Raw genomic sequence first — 13,204 nt, 5'->3', positions numbered from 1 at the left:
TCTTCCACAAAATCGCGGAGCTTCCAGCCACGCGTCGCCGGTGGCAACCGCTCCTTGAGCGAATCAGTCAGATTCGCCCGGAAGAACACCACCAGGGAGGAGTCTGGGAAGTCGGTAGCCCACGCTAGGTTCAGGAAGTCTCTTATGTGGTCCTCCACCGGGCGGCTTCCTTGCCTCAGGTTCAGGAGGCGGCAGCTTGCCTGAAGAACCGCTGGATCCATTGCGGTCGGTCGTTCTGTAAGGATGTGGACGAAGACAGAGGCAGACGAGGAGGTGGGATCCAAGTGCGGTTCTTTATTTAAATCAAAGTGCAAGTAAACAGACAGGAACAAAAGAAACTACCACGATGGGTAAACAAAAACTTAAACACAAACACATTCAAGGGCACACGAAACGGGAAAACACGACTGAAATGAACACGGGAAGACAGGCAACGGGGAAAACATCAAAACAGTTGAAAACATCCAGAACATTAACATGCAATGAAAACAACGTCCAACAGAGAATGAACAGACAACCAGGGTTTAAATACAAAAAGGAACAAACAAGGGAATGAGGGACACCTGGGGGCACAATCAGGGAAGGAGAACAATCAGGGGAACACCAATCATAAAAAGAAACTACAAAAGGACTACAAAAACCAAACAGGAAACAGGAACTAAACTAAACTTCAACATAAAAGCACAAAAACAAAAAGACAACAGTGAATCGTGACATTAGTACATAGTGCATTAATTTATGTTACATATAAAAATGTTAATTATAAAAAATGTATTTGTATATAGTATGTTGAAATAAACACAAGCCAAGATTAATGAATATGAACCATATTGTTCATTGTTAGTTTGTGTTAACTAATTTACTTAACTAATATTAACAAATATGATATTATTGTAGTTGTAATTGTATTGTATTGTGTTACTAATATTTCAATTAACAGACACGTTAAGAAACTATAAGTAGATGTATTTGTTAGACTTGCTTGTCTGTCCATAAACCACTATCCCTAACTGAAAAAATTACTTTTGATTATTTTGAACCTTGAATCCATAATTTTAGAAATCCATAATATTAAAATGGTAAACGTTTCCACAGAGTCTATATTTCCCTCAGAAGAAATCTTCATTTAGCTTTACTTGTGCTCTTAATAGATTTCGGTCTAGTTGGGGGAGTTTAAACTCCATTATCTAGACAAACCTTTATATAATTTTGATAATATTTAACTATTTGAACATCTGACTTTGTGAAGAGCACTAACAGTTTGTAAGTATTTATTTAAGTTATGTATGCTTGAGCAATTAGATTGAGATTATTGATCGTAAAGATCTTTCAGGTTGTATGTCACCCTGCTGGCACCGTTTTGTAGCAATTTTTGAGTTGTAAGAAAACATCACAAACTAAATATGTTTTTTTATTTTAAATACTGTACTCTACCTTGGACTTTACTTGTTCTTCTGCATTTTTTATGTGAAATATTAACAGAGAAACTGTTTTCCATGTCGCATTTTCTTTGTGTGTTGAGTCTGTTTTGCCTCTAAACATGCCAGACCTGGTTTTGACTCAGTGCTAAATTAGTGATCCTCCTTTCACCTAAAATCCAGAGTTCAAACGAGGACTCTGTTAGGCATAAACACATCATAAAACACTGACCTTGTGCTTGTCAAAAACAAGCCTAAACATACTTCATGTTTTGGTGAGACAGTAATCCTTTCAAGGTTCACTAGCATTTGTCTTGGAGTCTGTGTGTATTTGGCTATTGTCTGTCCTTGACACTCTCTCCCTCCCTCTCTCTTTCACTTGCAGTATGTTTTGTAGCGCATGCGATGGACTCTGCGATAAGGTCTGCGAATCTAAAACTATTGACTCTGTGGATGCTGCTCAGTCCCTGCAGGGCTGCACGGTCATCAAAGGCAACCTACACATCAAAATACGGCGAGGCAGTAAGTTCCCTTGCTCTCACCTTACTGTCCCACTACCTCTGGAGATAAGCGCAGGATTTCTCCAGTTGTAGATCCAGGCCTGACCCACAGCATCAATATCAACAAGCCACACCCTGTTTTTCAAATTATAAGGTTTCCACAGTAATGGTAAGCCTGAATATATTATCAGGGAATTTTTTAATTATGATTTGCAGGCTTGAAAATTCATGAAAATTAGTCAAATCGTTTCAAAATGATCAAACACACACACACACACACACACACACACACACACACACACACACACACACACACACACACACACACACTTATAAACCTAATTTGTTGCATTTTAAACACATGGCTGTGTTTTGCCTGTGCCTCGTCTGGCTGTTTAAAATTTTGCTCTGGTTAAATGTGCTTCCAAGTATAGAGCATGCATTTTTATATGAAATTACTTTAAAAAAATACAAGAAATAAATGCCCGGAGTATACACTTTCCTTTAGATTGAACTTTTCCAGTATTATTATGAATTTCTTGATTTTTAATGTAAAGATAACTTTTTTATGTAAGACATGTTTTGTCCCTTATCTCAAGAATCAGTGAGTGAATATACAAGTTATGCTCTGTTATAAAATATTTCATTGACTAGATGTGGATGACAAAACAGTAGGTTGGCAAACTCTGGCTCTAAAATGTTTTTTTTACTTTTGTTTTAACTTTTAAACATTTTTAATTATTTGAAACTTTAAAAAGACTCAAAGTTTTCCCAGGAGTAATGGTGTGCCAATCTCTGAAATTAATAATTCAGAGTTCCCACAGTCATGTAAAATCTATATGATATACTGTATATGTGTAGCGACACACACACACACACACACACACACACACACACACACACACACACACACACACATTTTGTCTTTTCTATTTTAAAATTCTTATTTTACATTTGAGTTTTATTTAGGGTTTTCTAAGGGGAAAAGGCCTATCTTTACAAACGTCATGGTTACTGTTGTAACCTCCGTTCCCCGAGGGGAAGGAACAAGACGTTGTGTCCCTCCTGCCACATTTACATTTACATTTATGCATTTGGCAGACACTTTTATCCAAAGCAGTGCACTTATTACAGGGACAATCCCCAGAGCAACCTGGAGTTAAGGGCCTTACTCAAGGGCCCAACAGTGACATCTTGGTGGTGCTGGGGCTTGAACCCCTGACCTTCTGGTCAGTAACCCTGAGCCTCAACCACTGAGCCACCACTGCCCCAGACCTACCACTGCCACAGCACTAGACCACGGCCACTGTAAACGGCCGTACCTTATTTTCGGCTCCTCAGTGCAAAATCCTGACTGGCACTTGCTGCCCCACTTCTCTTTATACCCATATGTCTGGGGCGTGGCATGCAAATTCTGTCTGCCAACTTGACATTGGCCTTTTCTCAGGTTCAGAGGTACGTTTGGTGTCCCAGGAAGACCCCTTGTGTCACTTCATTCGACACAACTTCGAGTGAGTGACAGAAGGGGAACTGAGATGCAAATTAGCATGTGCTATAATCTATATGTACAACACATCTCTTTTACTTTTACTTTTCTCTTTTACACGATATTCCCAATATGATAGGATATAAAGCATATAAACCCTTTTTTATGGGACATTTTATAGTGAATATAAATTTTTCAAGTGATGCTCTGTTATAAAATATTTATTTGGCTAGATATGGATGACAAAACAGAATAAGGTTGGCAAACTGTGGCTCTCAAAATATATATATTTTTAAACTTTTAAACATTTAAAACCATCTTTTAAACTTCAACAATTGACAGTGTTCTCAGAAGCAACAGTGTGCAAACCTTTTTTTTTCCTTTCAGATTTGTGCCTGTATTACTACATTGTAAGTTGTTGCTAGTGTCGTGAAACTTGCCCCCTATCCTGCTTGATAATAGAAATCTATCCTTTGAGGATCTTACTAGGAAACAAAAGTACACAAAATAAGTATAATAATTTAAATACAGTATATTGTTTCTGAAGTGTCTGTGCTTGACATACACATGGAAATCTACTCAAGCAATCTCTATAAAATTAATTTAAAAAATACTTATCCAGTAATCATGAATGACTGGAAAGGTCATGCAAATTCAGTGATTAAAAAGCGTAAGTACCCTGATTATTGTTTTATATTAAAATTACATGTATTTTCCATGGGTGATACAATAGACAAACCTCTTGTCATGTTGGGATGAGCCGCTAAAGCTCTTAGTGGTTTGATATGGAACAGTTGCTGCCATCCATGTATCACTGACACTGTGATGAAGTGATGAGTTAGTGCAGACACTGTTTGTCTTGTGGGATTTGGTTTGTGCTGCTCCAGTGTCATATATCTCTCTCCCTCTCTGTTTCCCCAGATAACATTGCATCAGAGCTGGAGAGTTTCATGGGTTTGATCCAGACAGTGACTGGATATGTAAGGATCAAGCACTCTCACACTCTGGGCTCTCTGTCCTTCCTCAAGAGTCTGAGATACATTAATGGGGAAGAGCTCACCGAACAGTAAGACATTAAAGCACTTGACACTATCAGCTGCACACTCCAACTATTGTAGTGACATTTTAATGATTGACTGTGCATAGAACAGAGCAAGCCTGCAAAGCCTGTCCTATGCAGTACATGCTACATGTCTTACTGAACAGCAAATCATGTGAGAGAAACTTGACACTGTTAATGGATCACAACCACTACTTTTTCCACATAGGGTTTCCATATATATATAAATTATGCAGATATACAGTGTATATATAGATGTGGCCTTAGTGTCATGGTAACAGCTCAGAAGTGGAATTTTAAAGTTTAAAATCTAAGTTTACTTTAAACTTTAACACTATAATTTTGCTGCTTTTCAAACACTGGTATTTCCTTCTGGAAATATAAGTGTGCTTTGATGTTTAGTCACATAGTTCATAGTTCAACATAGTTTGTTAGTCTCATGAAACATGAATATTTCTTAGACTCAGCGTCCTTCACAATCCTTTCATTTTAAAACATGTGTCATCTAGGGTTTCTATAGGAACGGGTGAAAGTTATAAAACATCCACTCTAATGGAATGCACAGCTCTGAGGACTCTGTGTCTCATTGCTTTATATGATGAAACTCAAGAGATCCAGCTAATGTATACACATAGAAATACACAGGAAGTGATTTAACCTCTTGATGGCTTTCATCCATTAGTTCAGTACCATAAACAGTGTCTGGACTTTTTGAAATATATTGTGTTCAGTGATATCTGTAGACTAATTTGTCCTCACATGATGTCAGAAGCTTTATGGAAGACTAAAGAGTGTGGGAACCTCCTGGGAACCTCACTTGTTTTGGTCTCACTAGGGTTGAGTTTCATCTAGTGGAATGCTTGTAAGCAGCACAGGCATTCTCAGCGTTCCTGAGGTGTTCAGTGGGGCTCAGCGAGTGCAGCTGTAGAAGCCATGCAAACTCTCTTCTGAACCCTGATCTCTGTGTGTGCTTTGAAACACAACACAATCTACACATGTATTTCACTTGTTTTTGTTCACTTGTTGTACACATTTGCTCTGTGTACAACCAGATCAGATCGGTCTCATACCTTAGATTGTTCATGCATGAGAAATAATAAATAACGTACGTTGCATTAATAGTATTAGAACACTTAAGCCACACCTAATAATAAGGGCTGTGAATCGGTTAAATTTGTTTTACTAATTGATCAGAGTTTTCTGTGATCAATCACAATTAATCATTAAAACATTAAACATTAAAACAAACATGAATATATAATCATAAATATATTAACTTATATACTATACTTTGTCTCCAGGAAAAATTGGTTAGTCATTATTTATAGTCAACTATTTAAATATGTACACAGTAAATGGTCTGCACTTATATAGCGCCTTTTTTAACCTTAGAGGTTACCAAAGCGCTTTACACTGTGTCCCATTCACACACTCATTCAAACTCACATTGACACACCAATGGAGGCAGAGCTGCAATGCAAGGCACTAGCCTGCCATTGGGAGCAACTTGGAGTTCAGTGTCTTGCCCAAGGACACTTCGGCATGTGGAGTCATGTGGGCCGGGAATCGAACCACCAACCCTGCGATAAGCAACCGACCCGCTCTACCACCTGAGCCACAGCCGCCCCCAGAAAGTTAAAGTGTTACCTTTTTTTTGCAGATAGAGTTTATTAGACACAAAATCACTGGACTTTTTTAAATAATAGGATCTATTGTGCAGATTCAATTCATATTCAAGCTTGAAAAACGTAAGTGTACATTGCCGATGCAGTATTAGACTCTATTTATATCTATACATAAAGATATAAAACTAATTGAATGCTGAAGTTAAATCTCAAAACTATTATTTTCTCAGGCTGCCATTCGGTCTCTTTACACAGATCAGCCACAACATTAAAACTATCTGCCTAATATTATGTATATCCCCTTGTGCCGCCAAAACAACACCAACCCGCATCTCAGAATAGCATTCTTCTCACCACAATTGTACAGAGTGGTTATCTGAGTAGACTTTGTAAGTTCCAACCAGTCTGGCTATTCTCTTTTGACCTCTCTCACCAACAAGGCATTTCCATCCACAGAACTGCTGCTCACTGGATGTTTTTTGGTTTTGGCACCATTCAGAGAAAATTTGAAAGACTGTTGTGTATGAAAATCCCAGAAGATCAGTAGTTACAGAAATACTCAAACCAGATCATATTTTTTCCCCATTCTGATGGTTGATGTGAACATTAACTGAAGCTCCTCACCCATATCTGCATGATTATATGCACTGCACTGCTACCACACGATTGGCTGATTAGATAATCGCATGGATAATTGTTGGTGTCTGACAGGCTGGTTTAAGTATTTCTGTAACTGCTGATCTCCTGTGATTTTCACACATAACAGTCTCTAGGATTTACTCCGAATGGTGCCAAAAACAAAAAACATCCAGTGAGGGACAGTTCTGTGGACGGAAACGCCTTGTTGATGAGAGAGGTCAACAGAGAATGGCCAGACTGGTTCGAACTGACAAAGTCTATGGTAACTCAGATAATCGCTCTGTACAATTGTGGTGAGAAGAATATCATCTTAGAATACTATTCTGAGATGCGGGTTGGCGCTGTTTTGCCGGCACAAGGGGGACCTACACAGTATTAGGCAGGTAATTTTAATGCTGTGGCTGATCGGTGTATCTACATGCTGGATGTCTCTCATGTAGTTTATCTTTTGAGAGTGGTTCAAATGACAGTGAGAGAGTGTTTTCAGGCAATGTGAAGCGATACAGCAGCAAATTTGTGAAGTTTCTTATGTGAAAAACATTTTTGCCAGCCCTACTAATAATGTTTTTGCATTACATAACAAAATAACATTTTGTATTATATATATATATATATATATACTGTATATACATGCATTATATAGCAAAATATCAACCAAGTGAAAACTGAAAAAACAAAAAAATGTTTTAAATGTTTTGCTTTAATAGTATACTTGTGCTCTCTTCCTTTAAAATAAATACTTCTTGGTTTGATATTTTTTAAATAATGTAAAAACATAAACACATTTTTAAGTGTGGCTAAAGTGTCCAAATACATTTCTGGGGTTGCTGTATTTGAGACATAGTTCCTAGTAATACAGGACACCTAGTCTTTGCACTTTTAGTACTGTATTTAAAGTTGTTTTATTTTATCCTTTTCCTACTGTAGGATGTATGCATTCTCTGCAGTGGACAACCAGCACCTGCAGTATCTGTGGGACTGGAGCCAGCACAATCTGACCATTAGAGCTGGGAGACTCTTCTTCCGCTTCAATCCCAAGCTTTGCATGTCTGAGATTCAGAAAATGTGGGAGAAGACGGGCGTTAAGGAAAAGATGGAATTGGACGATGTTCGCAGCAATGGAGAACGCGCAAGTTGTGAGTACACAGCAGCATTATCTGTCTATCACTGGCGGTTGCTTTAAAACTGCACAGGAATAACAGATTCACCTAAAATGTTATCAGAAATTCAACATGGCATGTTCAAAGTATGCATCTGCCTTATTATGCTTTTTTCTCAGGTTTCAACATAGAGTGAATTTGCTTTGAAGAACAGTGGTAATTGCTTATACAATGTGGTCGTATTTTTACAGAGCATTTAATTGCTCTGACACTAGACTGTGAGACATTAACAGAAGTGCCTTTTCTAATACCACTTAAATTCCTAGAAGCTCACAAAATATGAAAAGGCCAAGGCTAAGCCTTATATTTCAGCTGAAGAACTCTTATGGGTGCTTTTAGTTAAACCTCTCTTATGACCCCTCTTCTAGGTGAGAGTTATATTCTAAAGTTCAAGTCTAACCACACTCAGAGTACTCGGATAAAGCTCACTTGGGAACGCTATCGACCGCCAGACTACAGAGACCTCATCAGCTTCATAGTCTATTACAAGGAGGCGTGAGTATATAACTGCTATAGAGTTACTAGTGTAGACTTCTACAGTGGAGTTACAAAATCTACATAGAGTCCACATTTGGAGAAAAAAAAAATGGGATTTAAAATATAAAATCTGGAAATAAACAAAGTTGAAATGATTCTGCACTGCACTATTTCTATGTCACAAATAAAATGAAAGCAAATTTGGAGCATTGATCATATTAACTTTTTTGTACAAACAGTTTTATTTCCTTGCTTCCATTGAAGCTCACAATATGCTATTTTGTACATTCTCAAATCATGCTGGATTAACATGAAGCTTCAGATTTGGTAAAAACCTTTGGCGTCCATTCATGCTCGAGTGCATGCTGTCATTAAAGCAAATATGAGACATACCAAATACCATATATATTGAATATAAGTATAAGAAATATTAGCAATTTTGACAACTATTCTCTAAAAAAAAAATCTTTAAATTGTTATGCTGACAATATAATTTGTAATAAAAAAAATGTTTTATAGGAAAAAATATAAAGTAGAAACATTTTCACAAGTGGACTATTGACCTAGGCTTTGTTAGCAGCATCAGTGTTTTTAAAGAGGATTTTAATATCTCTCAAACTATTTGTATCTTATGTAAACTTTTTTACTTAAACCGTTAGTGCTTTATCTTTCTTCACTACAGGCCATTCCAGAACATCACAGAATTTAATGGGCAAGATGGGTGTGGTTCTAATAGCTGGAACATGGTGGATGTGGACCTTCCTCCGGACAAATCAACAAACCCAGGTGTACTTCTGTCATCTCTAAAGCCATGGACACAATATGCCATCTTTGTGAAAGCTGTCACCCTTGTTGTGGAGGACAAGCACATTCTGGGGGCTAAGAGTGAGGTGGTCTACATCCGAACCAATGCATCAGGTAGGCTTCACCACCATCCCTCCAGTGTTCACTCAATATCCAGTATCCATCTGTCCATTTGACTCATTACACCAACTAATATCTGAAAAGTGTTATGTTATGCTTATGGAATCGCCCTCCACAGCACCATCAATGCCTCTGGATGCCCGTGCATATGCCAACTCATCCTCATCCCTGGTGGTGAAATGGTCTCCTCCCATCTCTCCTAATGGAAACAAAACGTTCTACCTTCTCCGTTGGCAGCAGCAGGTTGAGGACCGTGAACTATACCAGCATAACTACTGCTCTAAAGGTATGTATGCAAATTTCTCTCCCTAACAACCCCCTCTCAATCACCCTTTGGTTCCCCTTTCCTGTTATTTGAAGACATTTAGGTGTCAGTATGTACAGGATAATATACCATGACTACATTATTGTTACACGGCTACTTACCAATTAAAAAACTTGACATGATATATTGATTTGGACATTAAATATTATATGAATTGAGATATATAGAATATTGAATTATTTTATTATGTAAGAAAAAAGAGACCACAGAGTGATATGAGAGACACTGTAAAAGTTATGCATAGGACAACAATTAATTATACGATTTTGTGAGCATTATGCATAAATATTTGACTGCATAGTGCCATGATTGTCCTATGAGAATCAAGTATTTCTCAGAGCCATAAGTCCATAAGTATGGACACATATGTGTGTGCTTGTGTTCTTGCTGTTCGATCAGCTCAGAGTGTGTCATGTTTTGGAATACAGAGCTAAAGATTCCCATCCGCATCTCAGCCACGGCTTTGTCAGACATGGAAGGGGACACAAAGCCAACCAAATCAGACGCTAGCAGTGTTGAGAAAGGACCGTGCTGCCCCTGCCCAAAAACCAAGGAGGACCTAAAGGCAGAGGCGGAAGACCGCTCCTACCGCAAAGTCTTTGAGAACTTCCTCCACAACTCCATCTTCACACCCAGGTATGAAAAATACACTGACATCACTCTAGCTTTTAGGTCAAATCAAGCAAAGCTCTAGAGTAGGTCTATTCAGCTCTAGTCCTGGAGGGCCACTGTCCTTCAGAGTTTTGTTCCAACCCTAATTACCTGAACCAGCTAATCAAGGCAGAGCTATTCTACCAAGGGAAGCCTACAAGGTTAGCAACAAAAGGCATAATGCTGTGGTCCCATAGACATTCTATAGGCGGTACACTGGCGAGGAGACAAGAGGCTTTTTTTATTTTTGCTGAATGGATGTCAATGAAGATGCTTCAGTGTGCCAAATAAACTGCTTCGAAACAGCTTATCACTTAATGATTTGACCACATGTCCACTAAACACTAAACAATGCTTTTGGAATGAAGTATGTGTGAAGTCTACCATGATAAAATTGCTGTTTTATAAGAGAAGACACAGACAATGTTGTGACAGGTAGGTGTCGGTTTATGGCTCCTCCCATTCATTTGTATGATATCCACAAATGGTGACTTGCTGTCTTAACACGCTAGTTGACCATTACTCTCTCTCTCTTTCTTGATAATAACGCTGTGGTTGTTATCTCAGTATAAAGGATCTCTGATCAGTTTCTCCCGGATTACTTAAAAATTACACGCAGGTGTGTTTGATTAGTACAGTGGAGCCACGGGACCGGAGTTGAATAGCCCTGTGTACTGGAATGGCTAGGTCAACACTTGGTACAGTAGGAACCGAGGCACTTTCTGCTGCTATGGTTTACAACAGTGGTCTGAACCCTCAATTTTTCCTGGAGAGTGATTATCAAAGTGGGCTGAGCTCATAGTCTTGAGGCTGCTCGATTTAATGGAATCAAAAACAGAGTTTTGGAGGCCTGAAGCAGTTGCCTAATTATTTTGACATGGGGCTGACAAGATCAGAACATGAGGTTTTAAAAGGGGTAGGTGCCAGCAGTGTAGACTGGGATGGAATCAGATGGCGAGGGGAAAGGTGCGGCGCTAAGCACTCCAGGCCTGTTGTTGCTGGGGCGACACAGTCGGTCGCATATTAAGGCTTTGGCGGGCTGTAATTTGGGGTGCACAAAACAGAGGCAAGCAGGAGAGAGACTGGATTAATGAGACTGGAGAGCTGCCGTGGGCTGAGGGCTCGCTCCATGTTAGACTTTTGTTTGCCGAAATAGGGAATGACATCTGCATTGTGTTATCTGTTTACCTTGCTTATGTCATCGGATATTTTCTTGTTTTTGCCCCACTTCTTGTGTTGGAGGAGAACCGAACACAGGAACCATACACGTTTACTTAGACACACATGCTTTGAGTCTTTTTGAGGGTTAAATCAGGACATTTGCCCCAAGTACTGTAAATCAGGCTTTTTTGTGGCTTGTTTATTTGGTTGCAAGTGTGTGTATATGTGTTTTAGGTTGTTGAGTCATGACAACCTAAAACATCTTGTCGCCAAACATCTTCTACCACTTAGCTTTCCCAAACTTCTGCTTTTAGAGACCTATTTTCATCAAGGTAATGGTTTGCGGTTCACGCAGGGACAGCGCGATGCACCAGTCAACTCTTTTTTCCATCTGCAATTAATCTGTAAATGTAAATACACTATCCCTCAGTAGCAGAAATGCCTATGAGGCCCCTATTCTTCAGTCCTGTATGGATTTTGATATTGACTCTGACCCAGACACCCAACCATCATCCCCCCAGGATCTTCGTTTTGAGCCCACTCACTCCAAGTTTTATTTGTTATGGCTGCTTTGGAAGCCAGGGTGACGAATTTTTCACTGCCCTCATGTGCACTGGCCCTCCATCCCTGCTGTGCAATCCTCAATACTAGCGTCAAGACTTCAGGAAAAGGCCTGTGAAATGGTTTGAATCTGAGGGCGAGAGAATGAAGCGGATATGTTTTTCCATTCAACAGTCGTCCCCTTTTTTCTTCCTCTTGCCCTCTCTCTTCCTCTCGCTCTCTCCTGCCTCAGACGCTCTCTTTGTCTGCCGGTGTTTTGTTTGGAGTGTCCGGCTCCCAGGAAATGTACAGCAAACCTATTTGGAATGTTAATTAATTCTACAGGAAGATCCCTTTCGAGCTGGCTAGTGATCACTAAAGAGAAGACAGAGAGGGATAGAGAGAGAGGGTTGGGGAGACATACACTGGCAGCCAAAAGTTTGGAATAATGTACAGATTTTACACTTATAAAAATAAATAAGTACACTTTTATTCACCAAAGTGACATTCAACTGATCACAATGTATAGTCAGGACATTAAGAGAATGAAAAATTGCTATTACAATTTGAATTTTGAATAAATTCAGAACATCTTAAACTACTTCTAAGAGTTCTTACCAAAAATCCTCCACGTGCAGCAATGACAGCTTTGAAGATCCTTGTCATTCTAGCTGTCAGTTTGTCCAGATACTCAGGTGACATTTCACCCCACACTTACTGTAGCACTTGCCATAGATGTGGCTGTCTTGTCGGGCACTTCTCACACACCTTAAAGTCTAGCTGATCCCAGAAATGCTCAATGGGGTTAAGATCCATAACACTATTTTCCAATTATCTGTTGCCAATATCTGTTTCTTTGCCCACTCTAACCTTTTCTTTTTGTTTTTCTGTTTCAAAAGTGGCTTTTTTTGCAATTCTCCCATAAGGCCTGAACACCTGACTCTTCTCTTTACTGTTGCACATGAAACTGGTGTTGAGCAGGTAATTCAATGAATGTGTCAGCTTTGTCCATGTTAGAGCCAGTTGTCCTTTGTCTTTGAAGACTTTAGTGTGCACCTTTGTATGAAGTCTTCAGATTGTTGGCAGTTTCAAGCATTGTATAGCCTTCATTCCTCAAATCAATGATTGGCTGACGAGTTTATAGAGAAAGCTGTTTCTATTTTGGCATGTTTTACCTAATATTGACCTGAAGACATGCCTGTCTATTGACACAAACACAAAGACCATGTTAAGCTTAA

At 39.0% G+C, this 13,204-nt stretch overlaps 1 protein-coding gene across 1 annotated transcript in view; it reads left to right on the top strand.

Annotated features, from left to right (window-relative positions):
• The window catches only part of igf1ra (insulin-like growth factor 1a receptor), a 145,678-nt gene that overhangs the window by 110,614 nt on the left and 21,860 nt on the right, over nucleotides 1-13,204 (top strand). Inside the window, 7 exon segments of the mRNA XM_052097026.1 lie at nucleotides 1,804-1,940; nucleotides 4,326-4,470; nucleotides 7,656-7,864; nucleotides 8,257-8,383; nucleotides 9,048-9,283; nucleotides 9,408-9,575; nucleotides 10,043-10,250. Of these exon segments, the coding sequence (XP_051952986.1) occupies nucleotides 1,804-1,940; nucleotides 4,326-4,470; nucleotides 7,656-7,864; nucleotides 8,257-8,383; nucleotides 9,048-9,283; nucleotides 9,408-9,575; nucleotides 10,043-10,250 (1,230 nt within the window).

Source organism: Xyrauchen texanus, chromosome 29 (assembly GCF_025860055.1).
Source record: "Xyrauchen texanus isolate HMW12.3.18 chromosome 29, RBS_HiC_50CHRs, whole genome shotgun sequence".
In the NCBI taxonomy this organism is placed as follows: domain Eukaryota; kingdom Metazoa; phylum Chordata; class Actinopteri; order Cypriniformes; family Catostomidae; genus Xyrauchen; species Xyrauchen texanus.
Note: the sequence above shows the minus strand (reverse complement) of the source record. Positions and strands in the feature narration are given on the sequence as shown.